Source organism: Hibiscus syriacus, unplaced genomic scaffold (genome assembly GCF_006381635.1).
Source record: "Hibiscus syriacus cultivar Baekdansim isolate YM2019G1 unplaced genomic scaffold, ASM638163v2 tig00113722_pilon, whole genome shotgun sequence".
Lineage (NCBI taxonomy): Eukaryota > Viridiplantae > Streptophyta > Magnoliopsida > Malvales > Malvaceae > Hibiscus > Hibiscus syriacus.
Genome location: NW_024063469.1, coordinates 1,082,131 through 1,097,171, shown reverse-complemented (window position 1 = coordinate 1,097,171; position 15,041 = coordinate 1,082,131). Strand labels below are relative to the sequence as shown.

Genomic DNA, 15,041 nt, shown 5'->3' with positions numbered 1-15,041 from the left:
TTCATTTTACCATTAAAGTCGTTTGATGAGTTCTTATAAATAAATATACTTATTTTTATTTGTAGAATTTATTTTTATTTCGAGAGATAAATTATTTCAGCAGTTTTTTTTTATCGGTAAAACTTAAACTCAAAATCTTCCTTAAAGAAAAATCGAATTTGTTACCACTTGATTTAACCTAGACTTTGATTTTACACTTTATTCTAGCCAATGACATAGAGTACTTTCAAATAGTTAGGTATCCCACCACAACCATCTTACCTCCCCTTTACATTTGGGTTTTGCTTATAAATTAATCACCAACACACACTCTCTTTTTTATATTTACAATAAGTTCATCAACCAATCAAATAGGGGATCCAATTAGCTTGAGTTAGGTATAAATTCATGACAACTAACAAAAAATGTGGATCACTAATCCTCCATTTCCTCCCATTGTTAGTTCATCAAAAACCCATGAATAATAAGATAATATACTATATTGTTCATTGCATGCTACATTGATCTTGTAATTATATAGGCAGGCTTATAGTCTATATATCACTAGCACTTGTTCCAAACTTTTACATCAAATTACCAATGTCTAGAATTTAATAGAAGAAAAAAGGCTTTTGGTGAAGCCATTAGGTTTAAAAGCAAAGGTGGAAGACTAAATTAATAAGGAGTTTAGTGTTAATTATTTGGGATTGGGGGTGAAGATGAGTAGTGGGTAAGACTGTTGGGAGTTGTGGGAATGTTGAAGGGATGGTGCCAATGGCAAGGAAAGGTTTCAAGTGCAAAGAAAGCATGGGAAAGAGGAAAATCAACAAGAAAGCTTTTTTCAAAAGGAATATAAAAATTATTTTGTTATGGGATGGGACAATGGGAAGGGTTGAATTATCATTAAAGAAAGTAAAGTTGGCATTGTCTTGAAGCCAAGAAAATGTGCCTCCTTTCACGCTGCTTATTGGAAATGGTGATTCATTCGCGTCAGACTTAGCCAAGTTTTCATCTCATCAAGACCACCCACATGAGCATCCCTAAGCGTAACCGACCCTTCCTACTAGCGGAGGCAAAGGGCAAATACAAAGACCATTGTGCGAGTGATTCCAAAGCAGTCACTGTTTCCTTTATTTTCCTTTCAGTGTCACTCACCTCCTCCATTAATTAAAGTTAAAATACCCTTGTTGGTTTCGCGGAAGATGACCAATTTCAGGCTAACTTTTTAATTGTTGAATTTACGTTACCTAAGCCACACTTCCTTGCTATATACAGAAGAGTATTCAGCGAATTTAATAATATTTAAATTATATTCATCAATTATTTCTCTTCTACCTATGGAAATGGATGTGTGAAGTTGATATCAAAGACACAAGAGACGTGAGACTGAGACTCGTCCTCAACAATGAAAGCCAACTCCAACCCAAAGTAAAGCAAACCAAAAGACGAAACACTTCTCTCTCTCTGATTCTTTTTCATTTCTTCATCTCTCTTCTTTTACCTATATATCAGAAGCAAAGAGAAGCCCAATGAAGAAACAAGAAAATGAGGAAGAAGGAGGCTGATTTGGGTTGTTGAGCTTATCGTTTATTTCTTTCCTCATCTTCTCCACCTCTTTCTCATCTTTCAATTCACCATGGCCGTTCAAGCTCAATACGCTTCGAATGTCTTCCTTTTAAACAGGTTTGTGGTCTTTTTGTTTCTTTTTGCCTTTGCTTCCGTTTTCATCTTGATTTCCATCTATTTATGTATTGTTCTGGTTGGCATGTATTTTTTCAGAAGTGGGCAAGATGAGTTTTCATTGCAGCAGCAAGGACGAGTTTGTATTGATCAATCCCATATGTTGTTCAACAATGGAAGCAATAACAGTCCAAGGAAAAGAGGAAGAGAAGTGGAAGCGGCGGTGATCAATTCGTTTTCTTTGCAAACGCAACCGCCTCAATTGATAGACATTTCTCAACTCCAAAGACCCAATGGAGTCTCCACTGGAATCCGCTTATCTTTTGGCGATCAACAGCAACATTTACAGCAAAATCAAAGTCATGAATACCAACATCAAAATCTTGTTCCAAACTCCTCTGCTTTTTGGTCTATAATATCTAATGATTTGGGTACCCAAATCAAACGCCAGAGAGAAGAATTGGATCAATACCTTCAAGCTCAGGTAACCCAGATTTTTCTTTCTTGAATTGGCTTTTGGTCAGTTTTTTGTTTGAGGAAAAATTGTAACTTTTTTTTTTAAATGGTGTTAAAGGGGGATGCATTGCGGCGTACGCTACTGGAGAAAAGGCATAGGCACTACCAAGCACTACTGAGGGCAGCGGAGGAATCGGTAGTGAGGAGGTTGAGGGATAAAGAAGAGGAAGTGGAGAAAGCAAAGCGCCGGAACGCAGAGTTGGAGGCGCGCGTGGCGCAACTTAACGTGGAAGCGCAGGTTTGGCAGGCGAAAGCCAGGGCGCAGGAGGCGACGGCGGCTTCGTTACAAGAACAGCTCCAACAGGCTATTATGAGCGGAGGGGATGCGGCGGTGCAGGATTGCAGGAGAGCGGAGGAGTGCGGTGAGGGAGCAGAGGACGCCGAATCTGCTTACGTGGACCCAGAGCGGGTGGTGGTGGCTTCGGGACCGAGTTGCAAGGCGTGTCGGACACGTTTGGCGGCGGTGGTTATGCTGCCGTGTCGGCATCTTTGCTTGTGTACAGAGTGTGATCGCGTGGCGCAAGCCTGCCCGATTTGCCTCATTCTCAGGAATTCTACCGTCGAGGTCATTGTGGATAGGTTTTGAAACCATGACATGGAAAAATGGTCCGCCTTACCTCTACCATTAGTCTAGGCAATTATTTGAATCGTAAAATAGTTGAAATATTTTTTATAATCTCATTTTGAAATCAAAGCAATCTTTTGTCCTCTTTGTCCTCATCGTCGAAGTTTCGTTTATTGCTCTCCGGCGACTTGTGTCGTGCACCGCCATCGTTATCGTCTTTCTCGCCCTTCCTTGACTAAAATCCGATCGATCACACTCTGTGAATCATCACCGTTTATTGTGAAAGAAGCTTCGCCAGAAAACCTTAAGTCCGCTACTGTTTTTCATCGTTTCATCGCCATCCCGACATTCGTTAATCACATTGTCGGTGTGTCGTAACCGGTTTTCGTCCGGACACGAAATATTTACTTGATGGAAAAAGTGATGTGAATAAATTGTTTTGAAAATAATTTGGGAGTCGCCATCGGCCTTTTGGGTCAGGTAGGTCGAATACCTAAAAAAAATATCTTTTAAAAGAGTTTTTAAGAAAACATCAATTAAAAGATAAACTGATCTGCGTTTTAACCAAAAATTCGTTCCTTTTTTTTTAATAATAAAAAGGGATTCGTGGTCGGTTACGTTTAGGGAAGGATTAGCACCCCTACAACGCCCAAAATTGATACTTTTTAATTATAAATTGTCTCTATTTATTAAAAATTAAAAATTCAAAATATATTTAATTTAAATTTATTACTATAATTTTAAGTAAATTTATTAATTTATATAAATAAGATATTTATTTATTTAGAAATATCAGAAAAGAGCTTCTAGGTGTTTTAAGACAGTTTCTTCCTTTGATATTAAAAAATAAATAAATATTAAAACATTTATCTAAAAAAATAGATTAATATATATACAATTTATAAAAGTATAACATTTATTTATTTAAGAATATCAGAAAAGGACTTCTAGGTATTTTAAGACAGCTCTTTTCTTAGATATTAAAAATAAATATATATCAAATATGTTTATTTTTCTTAAAGTAATTTATAAATTAAATTTATAAATAGGATTTTTATTTAATAAACAAATAGAATAAATAAATATATTATATATATTTATAACTTAATAATAATAATAAATAATCATGAAGATAATTTAAACATATATCAAAAGTAATAAAAAATAATAATAATTAAAATGAAAGAAAACAAAGTAATAATATTAAAACTATTGGATCATATTCATAAATATATGAACCTAAAATGTAAAAATAATAAGACTTATGGTTAAAATTAAGATTATATAAAATTTAATGATCAAATTATAAAATATAAATATTTAAGAGACATGGTTAGAATTATCATAAAATATAAATACTAGTAGTATAATTAGTCATTAATTATTTAATAGGTGATTAAAATAGAAATATTAAAATTATTAGGGACTAAATGTGATATTTATCCTAAATATATTATTTAATACTGGTAAGGACTAAAACATAATAAAATAAAATTCGAATACTGAATTAGAACATTCAGAAATTAGTTTTAGTGACTAAAATGAATAATTACAAAACTTAGATGGCTACGGAAGGGGTTTAGCCATACATGTAAATTACGCATATACACCTTCCCAAAACGACGTCGTTCGGGAAGGGGTATATATACCCCTTCATAGCTGGCCCGAAGGGCCAGCAGCCTCATTGTTCTCTTTTTCTTCTTCTCTCAAAAACGAGAGAAGAAGCTCTCTCTTCCTTCTCTCTTAATTCCCTCACCGGAGGGAATTCCGGCGCCGATAGCCACCGCCAACCTCACCGCCGGCCACCGCCTCCGGTGTCCGAAAAATAAAACTTTATACCACAACGTAGATCGGATCGTCCTAATGACGATTCCGGTATTTGTTTACCTTAAAAAGCTCTCAATCGGAGCAAATCTATAAAAATACCTTCGGTTTTCGAAGGTTTGTTGTGGAGCGTGGAGGCGCGTGGTTACTCCGGTGGTGGTGTGGCTTTCCTCGGTAAGGTTTCTTTCGATTTTTATCTCGTTATTTTGGTGTTTGATGGTGGTTGGATTGCTTGCTGTTGGTGTTATTGTCTCCCGTTTGCTGGCTGTTGTGTTTTTTTTTTCTTGCAGGGGACGGTGGCTTTTATAGCCACCACCGGTGATGGCTTCAGACCGGTCTAGAAGATGAAAGGCCCGGTGAGTCACCATAGCTATGGTGGTGACTCACCATAGGGCTCAACGTGGGTAGCTTCGTGACGTTCTGGAGTGTCGGCAGCAGCTGTTGGACCACCTGGACTCATCAGAGGCGGCTGGAAGCATCTAGAAATGGCTGGCTGCTAGGGTTAGAAACCCTAGGGTTTTCCATATGGAACCCTTTTGGGCCGTTGGATCTTGCCAGATCCAACGGCTGATGATGTTGACGGCGGCTGGGGGCTAGGGTTTGAAAACCCTAGCTGAAACCCCAAATCAATTCAGGGTTTCCATTTAGGTTTGGGATTTGATAACCGGGCCTCCAGATTTGTAAAACGGGCCTCCGGGTCCTTTGGGCTTGTAATATATATATTAATAATAATAATAATAATAATAATAATATTTAGTAATAATAAATTTAATAATAATAATAAAATTTAAATGAAAAAAATGATGTCTACAACTGCCCCTCTTTGCTCATCCTTGTGTTAACAAGAATAGAGCAAAGACGAAAAAGACAATAATTTTTTCATTTGGCTTCTTTTGAGCAGGATTGAAATGTTTGAAAACATCATGCACTGAAGGGCTTACAGATGACCCGAAGGCTTTGAAAACATCAAAAAGCTCCCGAAGGCTTTTTGGAAACATCATGCACTGAAGGACTTACAGATGACCCTAAGGCTTTGAAAACATCAAAAAGCTCCCGAAGGCTTTTTGGAAACATCATGCACTGAAGGACTTACAGATGACCCTAAGGCTTTGAAAACATCAAAAAGATCCCGAAGGCTTTTTGGAAACATCATGCACTGAAGGACTTACAGATGACCCTAAGGCTTTGAAAACATCAAAAAGATCCCGAAGGCTTTTTGGAAACATCATGCACTGAAGGACTTACAGATGACCCTAAGGCTTTGAAAACATCAAAAAGATCCCGAAGGCTTTTGGAAACATCATGCACTGAAGGACTTACAGATGACCCTAAGGCTTTGAAAACATCAAAAAGATCCCGAAGGCTTTTTGGAAACATCATGCACTGAAGGACTTACAGATGACCCGAAGGCTTTGAAAACATCAAAAAGCTCCCGAAGGCTTTTTGGAAACATCATGCACTGAAGGACTTACAGATGACCCTAAGGCTTTGAAAACATCAAAAAGCTCCCGAAGGCTTTTTGGAAACATCATGCACTGAAGGACTTACAGATGACCCTAAGGCTTTGAAAACATCAAAAAGATCCCGAAGGTTTTTTGGAAACATCATGCACTGAAGGACTTACAGATGTGGGAAATAGTTTACTAAGTAAAAAAACTAAGGAAATCGTTTTCTTACTTTTCATCAATTTCATTTTTAGAAAAGATTGAATGAGAAACTATGGAAATCGTTTTCTCATTTTTTTTCAAAATAACATGTTGATTGGGTAACATGCCCCAATCTCAAGATAATGCTCATTTTTGTGGATTACGTCCATCTCTTCTTCAGATGTTTGCATGATTCTTGTATTTGTGGTTTTGAATACCTTCTTCGTGTAAGGTATTTTTTTTCCTTGAATCTTCTTGTTCTTCCGAAGATCTGTAAAACTTCATGTTTGAATGCACTCAGATGTATCAATGTAATGCATTGTCTATTGTGTAAATGATATTTTTATGAATGCATGAATGTTGATGCAATCTTCATTTGACTTCAAAGTGGTGAACTTGGTCTTCCTTCACTTCATCATTTATTGCCAGGATTACCTCTAGATATCAGTGTAGAAACTTATGCTATCAAGCTTGCATTCATGCAGAATCATCTGATCAAGTTGTATCTTTGCTGTCTTCTTTGCTTCATGAAAGTCTTAGAAGAAATGTTTCACTTGTGGAACTCTTGTCGTAGTCAAAATTATGACCCTGATGCCCGATTTTGTCTTGGATAAAACCAACTTTATTTGCTTGGACTTGTGTGTAAATCCCATAAAGCTTTCATCTTTAAAAAGAGAATCTATCATCTTTGAAGAGTGTAGATGTAGATATGCCTGACTCAGCAGGGATTAATTAGGAGAGTAGAGTCTGTTCTAATTTAACTCTTGAAACATCACAAGGAAGATTTATTCCAATTCCTTTCATGTCTCCACATATAATCAGATCACGAATAAGGCAACTTGGACTAATATCATGTCGAGATGCTTAACAACAACCTGTAGTTCAACCTTAGTTGACCCCATTAGTTTCTTGTTTAAAATTTCAACTTTCCTTGGAAAGAAATCTTCATTATATCTCACTTCTAATCTTGGGGTTGAAGAAGACAAACTTCATTTGGATCAATAAATGGAAACCATGATCGTAACATTGGTTCAGCATCAGAATAGCAGGTTCGTAAAACATTTGACAGTGCATTCATCCTTTCCTGTGGCTTCTGCTCAGATGTTCGTAAAACATTTGACAACACATTCATCCTTTCATGTGGTTTCTGTTCAGATGTTCGTAAAACATTTGACAACACATTCATCCTTTACTGTGGCTTCTGCCAAGATTTCTCAATCATTTAAGCTCTTTGCCTAATGTTCAAAGCTTTTGAATAACGTCACAAGACCACTTGAGAACCAAAACTCAGTGGGGATTCAAGTGTAATGTTGGTATGACCAAAAAGTTGGTCAAATTCATAAAATGTGCTGGTATCGAATTGAATAGGAAATACCGACAAATCTTGATATCATCTCTGGAAAAGGCAAATGTGATACTGATCATGCTTTCTTTCGTAATGAGCATGGTAGAAAATAGAAACACTTCAGCTATAGGATCTATGTACAGAACGATATCCGTAGAATTCTTGATGCTGGGGATGAAACGCACTTGATAAACCAAATAGATGAAAACTCGGTTTAGTCTAGCTGGCAATGATAACCCCAGTAACAATCGGGAAAGAGCAATATACATGAGCTTCTCTCTTTAATGTCATCAATTAAACAAAACTGATGTGAAAAACAGCTTCGTAACCTCAACAGTATGGTTGAAACTAACTGATAGGAATCTCAAAGAAATGTTTTCAATTATTACCGACACATAAAAGGCCAAATTCAGATTTCGAGGTCTCGAGGAACTGATCCTTGGATTGAATGTTCTACAAAGGGACCATCTTTGTTCATGCAACCATGATGTAGCTTAACAAAGAACATACTGTCATGTGACACATGGTTTAAGAAGATTGAGCATTTGAAACCATACTTGCTGAATAAATATTTGTTTAACAACAGGACCCTAATGCAACTGCCTGATGAATGAAGCAATTATGTGTAGTCAGATTGACTGTTATTGTTTCACCATTTTCATTCTTCATATCTTTGTATCTCATTGGAAATATTTGTTCAAGTCAATGATCTTTACACAGGATATTGTGGGCCTTCAGCATGCCCCAACATTGGCTAATACAAGTGTTCAAAATGCATCAACAGTTCTGATTCTGATTGAAATGGGTTTTCAGTATGCCCCAACATTTTGCTGATAAATATTCAGAATATTTCAACATTTCTGATTCTGTTTGAAAAGGGTTTTCAGCATGCCCCAATATTTGCTTCTTGTTAATCTGAGTCTTCAAAATACCCCACATGGATCTGTCTGAAGTGAGCTTTAAAATGCCCCAATATTTGCTGATACAGATGTTAAAAGTGTGTTCAACATTACTTCTTGTTGAGATGAGCCTCCAAGAATGCCCAAATATTCATATTGTTGTGAGCCTTCAAAATGCCCCAATATTCTATTTCTGGTTGAAATAGGCTTTCAAGATGCCTCAATATTCTGCTTCTGATTCACTCTCAATGTCTGTTTGACTGAAATGTCATGATCCCCACGAGGTCCAATTTTGATAATGAACTTTTGTAGGTACTTGTGGTTTTATTCATGCCCCAAATCTATTTATCATTGAATACTCTTCTCCTGGTATCACGAAACATCAGTGTTGTCAAGTAACTGGAGAAAATCTCTTCTTGTTGTCACATAATTAAGAAGTATTCAATCATTCTGACAGAAACATCTGAAATATGTGTCTTCTGAATGAGGTGACCATTTTCTGGATCTGGAGGGATTTAGTCAGACAGAGCAATAGCTTGGTAATCCATTCCAGGCTCACACAGTGGCTTATCATCTCTCAGTGAAGGTCATCTCTGAAATATACTTTTCTGTGGGAGAGAAACCAATTTATATGAACGGTAATCTGATGCAATGGCAAGATTACATATACAGTGGTATAGTCTCTTGAAACATCCACACCCATGCAACATGTTGATTCTGATAACAACTCATCTAATTATGAAGTGATCTTTCAGGATGATTTCACAGATATTGATAGTTATTTCTGATACCAAGAAAATCCTGAATTCTGATTCTGATGAGGAGAGTAAACTGTTATACTTGACAAAAATAAGATTCTCAGAGGCTGAGGCTTCAATAGCCATTGAGATGTGGTCCGGATTCATCAATTACAGGGTTAACAGATTTTATATGTGCTGCTCAAATGGCTAAAGCTGCTGACGCACTTTTTCCGGTAGAATATAGGAAGCCATTTATGCAATGATCCTAATTTCAAGAAAAGGCAAAACTCGAGCAATGATTTGTGGAAAATGAAGAAATAAAGGAAGCTTAAAAAGAAGCTTCTTAATGAAGATGATCATGCAGTTCATCTTTCAATTCCAATGATCGGTTCTGGGGTTCCTACCGAATCAGATCATATAACTCAAAGAACACTTCCAGAAGATGCTATTGGGTCTCCTTATTTCTACTATGAGCAAAATTCATCTTTCAAATCCAATGATTGATTTTGGAATTCATACCAAATCAGATCAGATAACTCAAAGAACACTTCCAGAAGATGCTATTGAGTCTCCTTATTTCTACCATGAGCAAATTCATCTTTCAAATCTAATGATTGATTTTGGAGTTCATACCAAATCAGATCAGATAATTCAAAGAACACTTCCAGAAGATGCTATGAGCACATTCATCTTCCAAATTCAATGATTGATTCTGTGGTTTCATACCAAACCAAATCAGATAACTCAAAGAACACTTCCAGAAGATACTATTGGGTCTCCTTATTTCTACTATGAGCACATGGAACTTGTTCCAGTTAATGTTTGGACTGGAATATCACAGTACTTATTCGATGTAGAGCCAGAATTTGTAGATTTGAAGCATTTTCATGCTATTACACTGAAAAGGGCTATATTCATAATTCTGCCAATTGAGAACAGATTTTCTCTTATTCTGCTTCCTCCATGTGCTGATGCTTTTCCATTGACAAAGAAATGATGGTCTTCCTGGGATCCAAGAACAAAGTTGAACTGTTTATAAACATGTACAGGAAGTGCCAAATTGACAGAAAGGATCTGTAAGGCTCTTGAAGCTTATGACAATGAAACACCTTCGAGTGTCCAGAAGTATGTTCTTGATGAGTACTTGAAAATGGAATCTGGTATGGATTAGAAGGAATAAAATGGTTCTACTTGAACCTGATGAGGTGGAAATGCTTCTAGGTTTCCCTAAAAACCATACATGAGGATCTGTATAGAGACATGTTCCATGGTGGTATCAATGTCCTGTCTCTTTTCTCTGGAATCAATGATGCAGAGATTGCCTTCTATTGTCTTGGAATACCTTTGAAAACAGATGTACAAGAAATGAATGATGATTGGTTGGAGAAATTGATGAGTAGACTTGTCGATTTCGACCTTGTTGTCGATGACATCCAGTGTAACAACCTTACTGGAAGAAATAAACATCATCATGATGAAATAGAAGATTTTTTTGCTGGTGCATTTTCTTGCAATGACTACCACAGTGATTGTCTTTTCTGCTGCTCCAAAATACACATTGTCATATCCCACTCTTCCCTAACTATGGAAAGGTTTAGTTGATGGTAAAACTGGTTATCTCAACTTTTGGAATCCTGTACGGCATACAAATGTCGAATTTTGTTCCAATGTCTTATTCTGTGCCATAAGTCCTCAAATTCAAATTCAGCAATCTTCTGAAGGACATAATGGGTATCATCTTGACAAAGAAAGTGATCGGCATAGAAGAAGTAGCAATGATGTATCAAGACTTGAGACAGCATCACGGTATAACCAGAGTGCAGGTAATGACTTGCTCATGGTTCTATAATGTAATCTTCTAGAGAACATAAATTGATGGTTGGGGAAAATAATTTGTCTGGTGATGTTTATCGAACTCGGCATGAGATAAACGATAATCTTTCTTGATGAGTTGCTAATAATTTCATAGGGGAGTGTCACAAGTTCAATTCTCCAGACTTTCTGGCTTCTTAGACCACTTGCTTTCAAAAATGTGAAGTGCTTCATTATTCTGGCCTCGTTCATTCCTTTTCTATAACAGAGGTAGGACAGGCATCAACTTGCTTCAAGGACCTTTCTCATTCGAGATTGTCCTGTTTGAAAATGTTTTTTCTCCTTTCTTTATTGAAGAATGAAAGACTTTTACAAAGTATTGCCCTTCTTAGGTTCATAATAGAATCAAATCATAAACAATGAGTTTAATAAATATCAAATAAATCAACTACACTTTTAAATCATTCAAAAATCATAGTCCTATGGCAAGTGTCAAAATTATTGACTGATTTAAGGTGTAGGTGGATTCTGGTAAAGTAAGGTCTCTCATGTTGGTTAAGCATATATGTTTTTTTCGAGCTTCCGCTAACTTGAAGAAATGGTTGTTATGCCTATCTTGTAGAGATATTTCTTGTTTCCCGACTCTCAGGAACGTCTTCGGGATTTGCGGTGCCTCATTAAGAGTTTAAGATCGTCTCTTATGTCATTGTTGAACCATTCATTATTCGAGCCGCTTTTTTTTTAGGTTTTCAACTCGAATCCTCCTTTGGTTTCAGGATGTTATTTAAAAATTTACATCTTGAACCCCCCCTTTATCATTTTTCATATCATGCATTAAAGATTTTTAAAAAATAATTTTTGCAAATAAAAATCAATCTTGGAAGGCAGAATGAATTCTAAAGATATCATCTTTTACTTAGAAATCTATGTATGATTATAATGGACTTTTCAGGTACGTAACGTAGGCCATGGCTTATGGTTACGAAAGAAATGGATAAAAAGGCCCAAATAAGTGTTTAAGGGTAATCAAACCAAGGATCAATTCATTCTGATGCCATCAATCTTGCCTTGCTTAACTTGGATCTGCTTTGTTGGGGATTTTTCCATCATTTGGATCCCTCTAGACTGCCAAATTTTGGATTCATTTCCAATTTCTCATATCTTCAGCATTTCTTGCTCTTCTTGTTCGTACTTGATCAACCTTGTAACTTGAGGCTCAATAAGTCACCCATCTTGATTCAATTTTCCTTTTTCTTCTTCTCTTTTTTTCTTCTTTCTTTGTTGGACAAGTATAATACTTCAATTGCTTTGAGCACCTCCTTTTCCTTTTGCATTTTGGAGATTTTCCATTATTCTTGATTGGATTGATCTTCAAGCACTCTTGCCCCCCAATGTAGAGGGTGATCCTTGGTTAGGGTTGAATTAGAAGAAACATTATTCAGGCTCAAATGGGGACAACCAAGGATATATATATATATATATATATATATATATATATATATTAAAGGATAAATGAAACAATGCCGTTCATCATCTCATACATAGAAACCTTTGTAAAAAGAGGTATCCACAGGGGGATGAATATTCAAGATTAACTTTATTTACATGAAAACAATGTAATTAATGTATGATATATTTATTTCAATCAATCACTTTCCCCTTATTCTTTGAGTATGCCCTAATCACTTGAAATTATCATCAATGAGTTGGTCCCTGATGCCTCATCTCGTCTCTTCTTGCAGTAAAATTCACGAATAGTTGAAAGTTTGGTTCTTTTGAGGTCTTTTGGTTTATGATGGTTTTGTGTTCGAAAAGACAAATGTGTGACTTTTGAAGTCATGTATATGGTGGAATGTAGTATCATCAATCAACTATACCCGAAAAGGTAAACATCTGGAGTAGATGTAAAAACAGGTGGAGACATTTCTTCAGAATCTTTGTAGTGTCAGGATTTGGTTTGAGTAATTGGCATTGGATGGGATATTAAAGATATAATTTTACCACTTGCCAATAGATCTATAACTCTTGAAAAATTAAAAGAACATTTAATCTACTTGATACTCATTAATCTCAAGATTAAAATTTGATTCCTTGCTCATAACCTTAATAAGCAACACACATTTATTTATTTCACAAAAAGCAGAGAAAGGAACCAAAAACAAGTTCAAACAAAATGCTGAAAATAGAAAGTACTACAGTGGTAGATAACACTTCCACTTGTTTATACATCATGCCTCCTCTAATGTTGGGTGTATACTTGGACCAGGGTCATTGTCTTTATTTGCCCCCCATTTTTTGATCATTTCCTGTGTCAGGACTCTTTTGTCAACAAGCATCTCTATTTCTTTCAACAGTGGCCTACAATTGCCTGTAGAATGCCCTTTTACCCCCAAGTGGAAATTACAAACACTATCTTGATCATAGCTATGAGAAGAAGGGTTTGATGTCACTTTAGTTGGTCTTGGTGTGATGTATTGACCTTTAACCAAATGAGGATACAAGTCTGAAATGGAAGTTTGGAATACTTCCAAAGTTTGTCTTGATCGCATGACTTTCTTTGGTCGATCCGAACAGTTACTTGCTCTTTTTCTTTTGCAATTGCGAGGACTCTGGATGCAACATTCATTCACATGATCAGCTTTTGCTTTTTGATCCGTCGGGCTCCTGGATGTGACTTTTGAATTTTCTTCATTGATTACATTCTCAATTAAATCTCCACTTGTCACAAGATTCTCGAATTCAGTTGTCGGATTTGCCTGCATTAACTCGAAGAAAGGCGCTGGAAGGGAATCACGAAACATACGTGATATCTCTTCTTCTAACATGGGAGGTTGAACTTGTACTACCACTCCTCTCCATCTTAAGGCATATTCTTGAAATCTTTCATTGGTTTTCTTTTTTACTCTTCGAAGATCCATACGTGTTGGAGCTAAGCCTTTAACATACCGATATTGTCCCAAAAATGCATCAGCTAAATCTACCCATTTCTTGATCTGTTCTTGGGTCAACTGATTGTACCAGACTACTGCTGGGTTAACAAGGCTATCATGGAAAGAGTGAATTAACAGGTCATCAGAATTTAAATATCCTCCCATTTTTCTGCAAAACATTCTTAAGTGGATTAGGGGACAACTTGTGCCATCATATTTCTCAAAATCAGGCATTTTGAATTCATGGGGAATAATCAAATCTGGAACCAAGCTAAGCTATCTTGCTTCTAATTCTTTGTGGTAGGCACTAACATCTTTCATGTTTCTGATTGCTTTCTCTGTCCTCTTGACTTTCTCCTCATATTGTGAATAATTAATGAGGTTATTCTTTGGGTTTGAGTGGAATGCCCCAGGGTATATTATCTGTCTCGACTCTTCAATCTGATAGCACGATTTCTCTTTAGCAGTTATCTTTTCTTTATCAGATTCCATTCCCTGAATAATTTGATCTGATTCATCTGGTACTGAATCTGACGCTTCTTTCCTTGTATCCCGAGGTAACCCTGTTAATTGTTCTGGCCACTGGTCTTATAGTCCCTCATAAGATTGCTCCATTGTTTTCAATGATGATGGTAAAGTAAAATGAATGAATGACCTTGGTTTTACTGTTACAAAACCTTTCATTAATTATTAACATGTTTTTATAATTAAAGTACATAACAGTACTTAAATAAAAATGTGAAAAATGCATAAATGGAAAAATAAGAATGCAAAATGTGCAATTCAAAGATAAAAAGTAAAAATACAAAATGAAAATGCACAGATACAAAATGTAAATGTATGTATGGAAAGGTGTTACTTAAGAGTGATCATCTTAGAACAGATTTCATTGAACACAAAAGCTTCAATAAATCAAACAAAACTTTTACATGTAGGGGACAACTTTCAGTCCTAACTTCAGCAAAACTTTACATATAGGGAATAACTTTCCCCTTTTCTTCTCTAAAACCAAGTTAGTTTATCAGCTTATGGGCCATATTGCTTGTCTGGACTGCAGTTCTTCCATGACATTCTGGTGTTCTTTCATCTCCTATGTCAATTCTCG

At 36.2% G+C, this 15,041-nt stretch overlaps 1 protein-coding gene across 2 annotated transcripts; it reads left to right on the top strand.

The window, feature by feature from the left end:
• The first annotated feature begins 1,353 nt into the window (after positions 1-1,353).
• LOC120187084 (BOI-related E3 ubiquitin-protein ligase 1-like) lies at positions 1,354-2,804 on the top strand. 2 transcript variants are annotated; one of them, XM_039190883.1, is made up of 3 exons: positions 1,359-1,662; positions 1,759-2,143; positions 2,234-2,802. In XM_039190883.1, the coding sequence occupies exons 1-3, from the start codon at positions 1,616-1,618 to the stop codon at positions 2,759-2,761; spliced, it is 960 nt and encodes a 319-aa protein (XP_039046814.1). In that variant the 5' UTR covers positions 1,359-1,615; the 3' UTR covers positions 2,762-2,802. The 2 variants fall into 2 exon arrangements, with proteins under 2 accessions (XP_039046813.1, XP_039046814.1); XM_039190882.1 differs by having other exon boundaries at positions 1,354-2,143; positions 2,234-2,804.
• Positions 2,805-15,041: the final 12,237 nt, after the last annotated feature.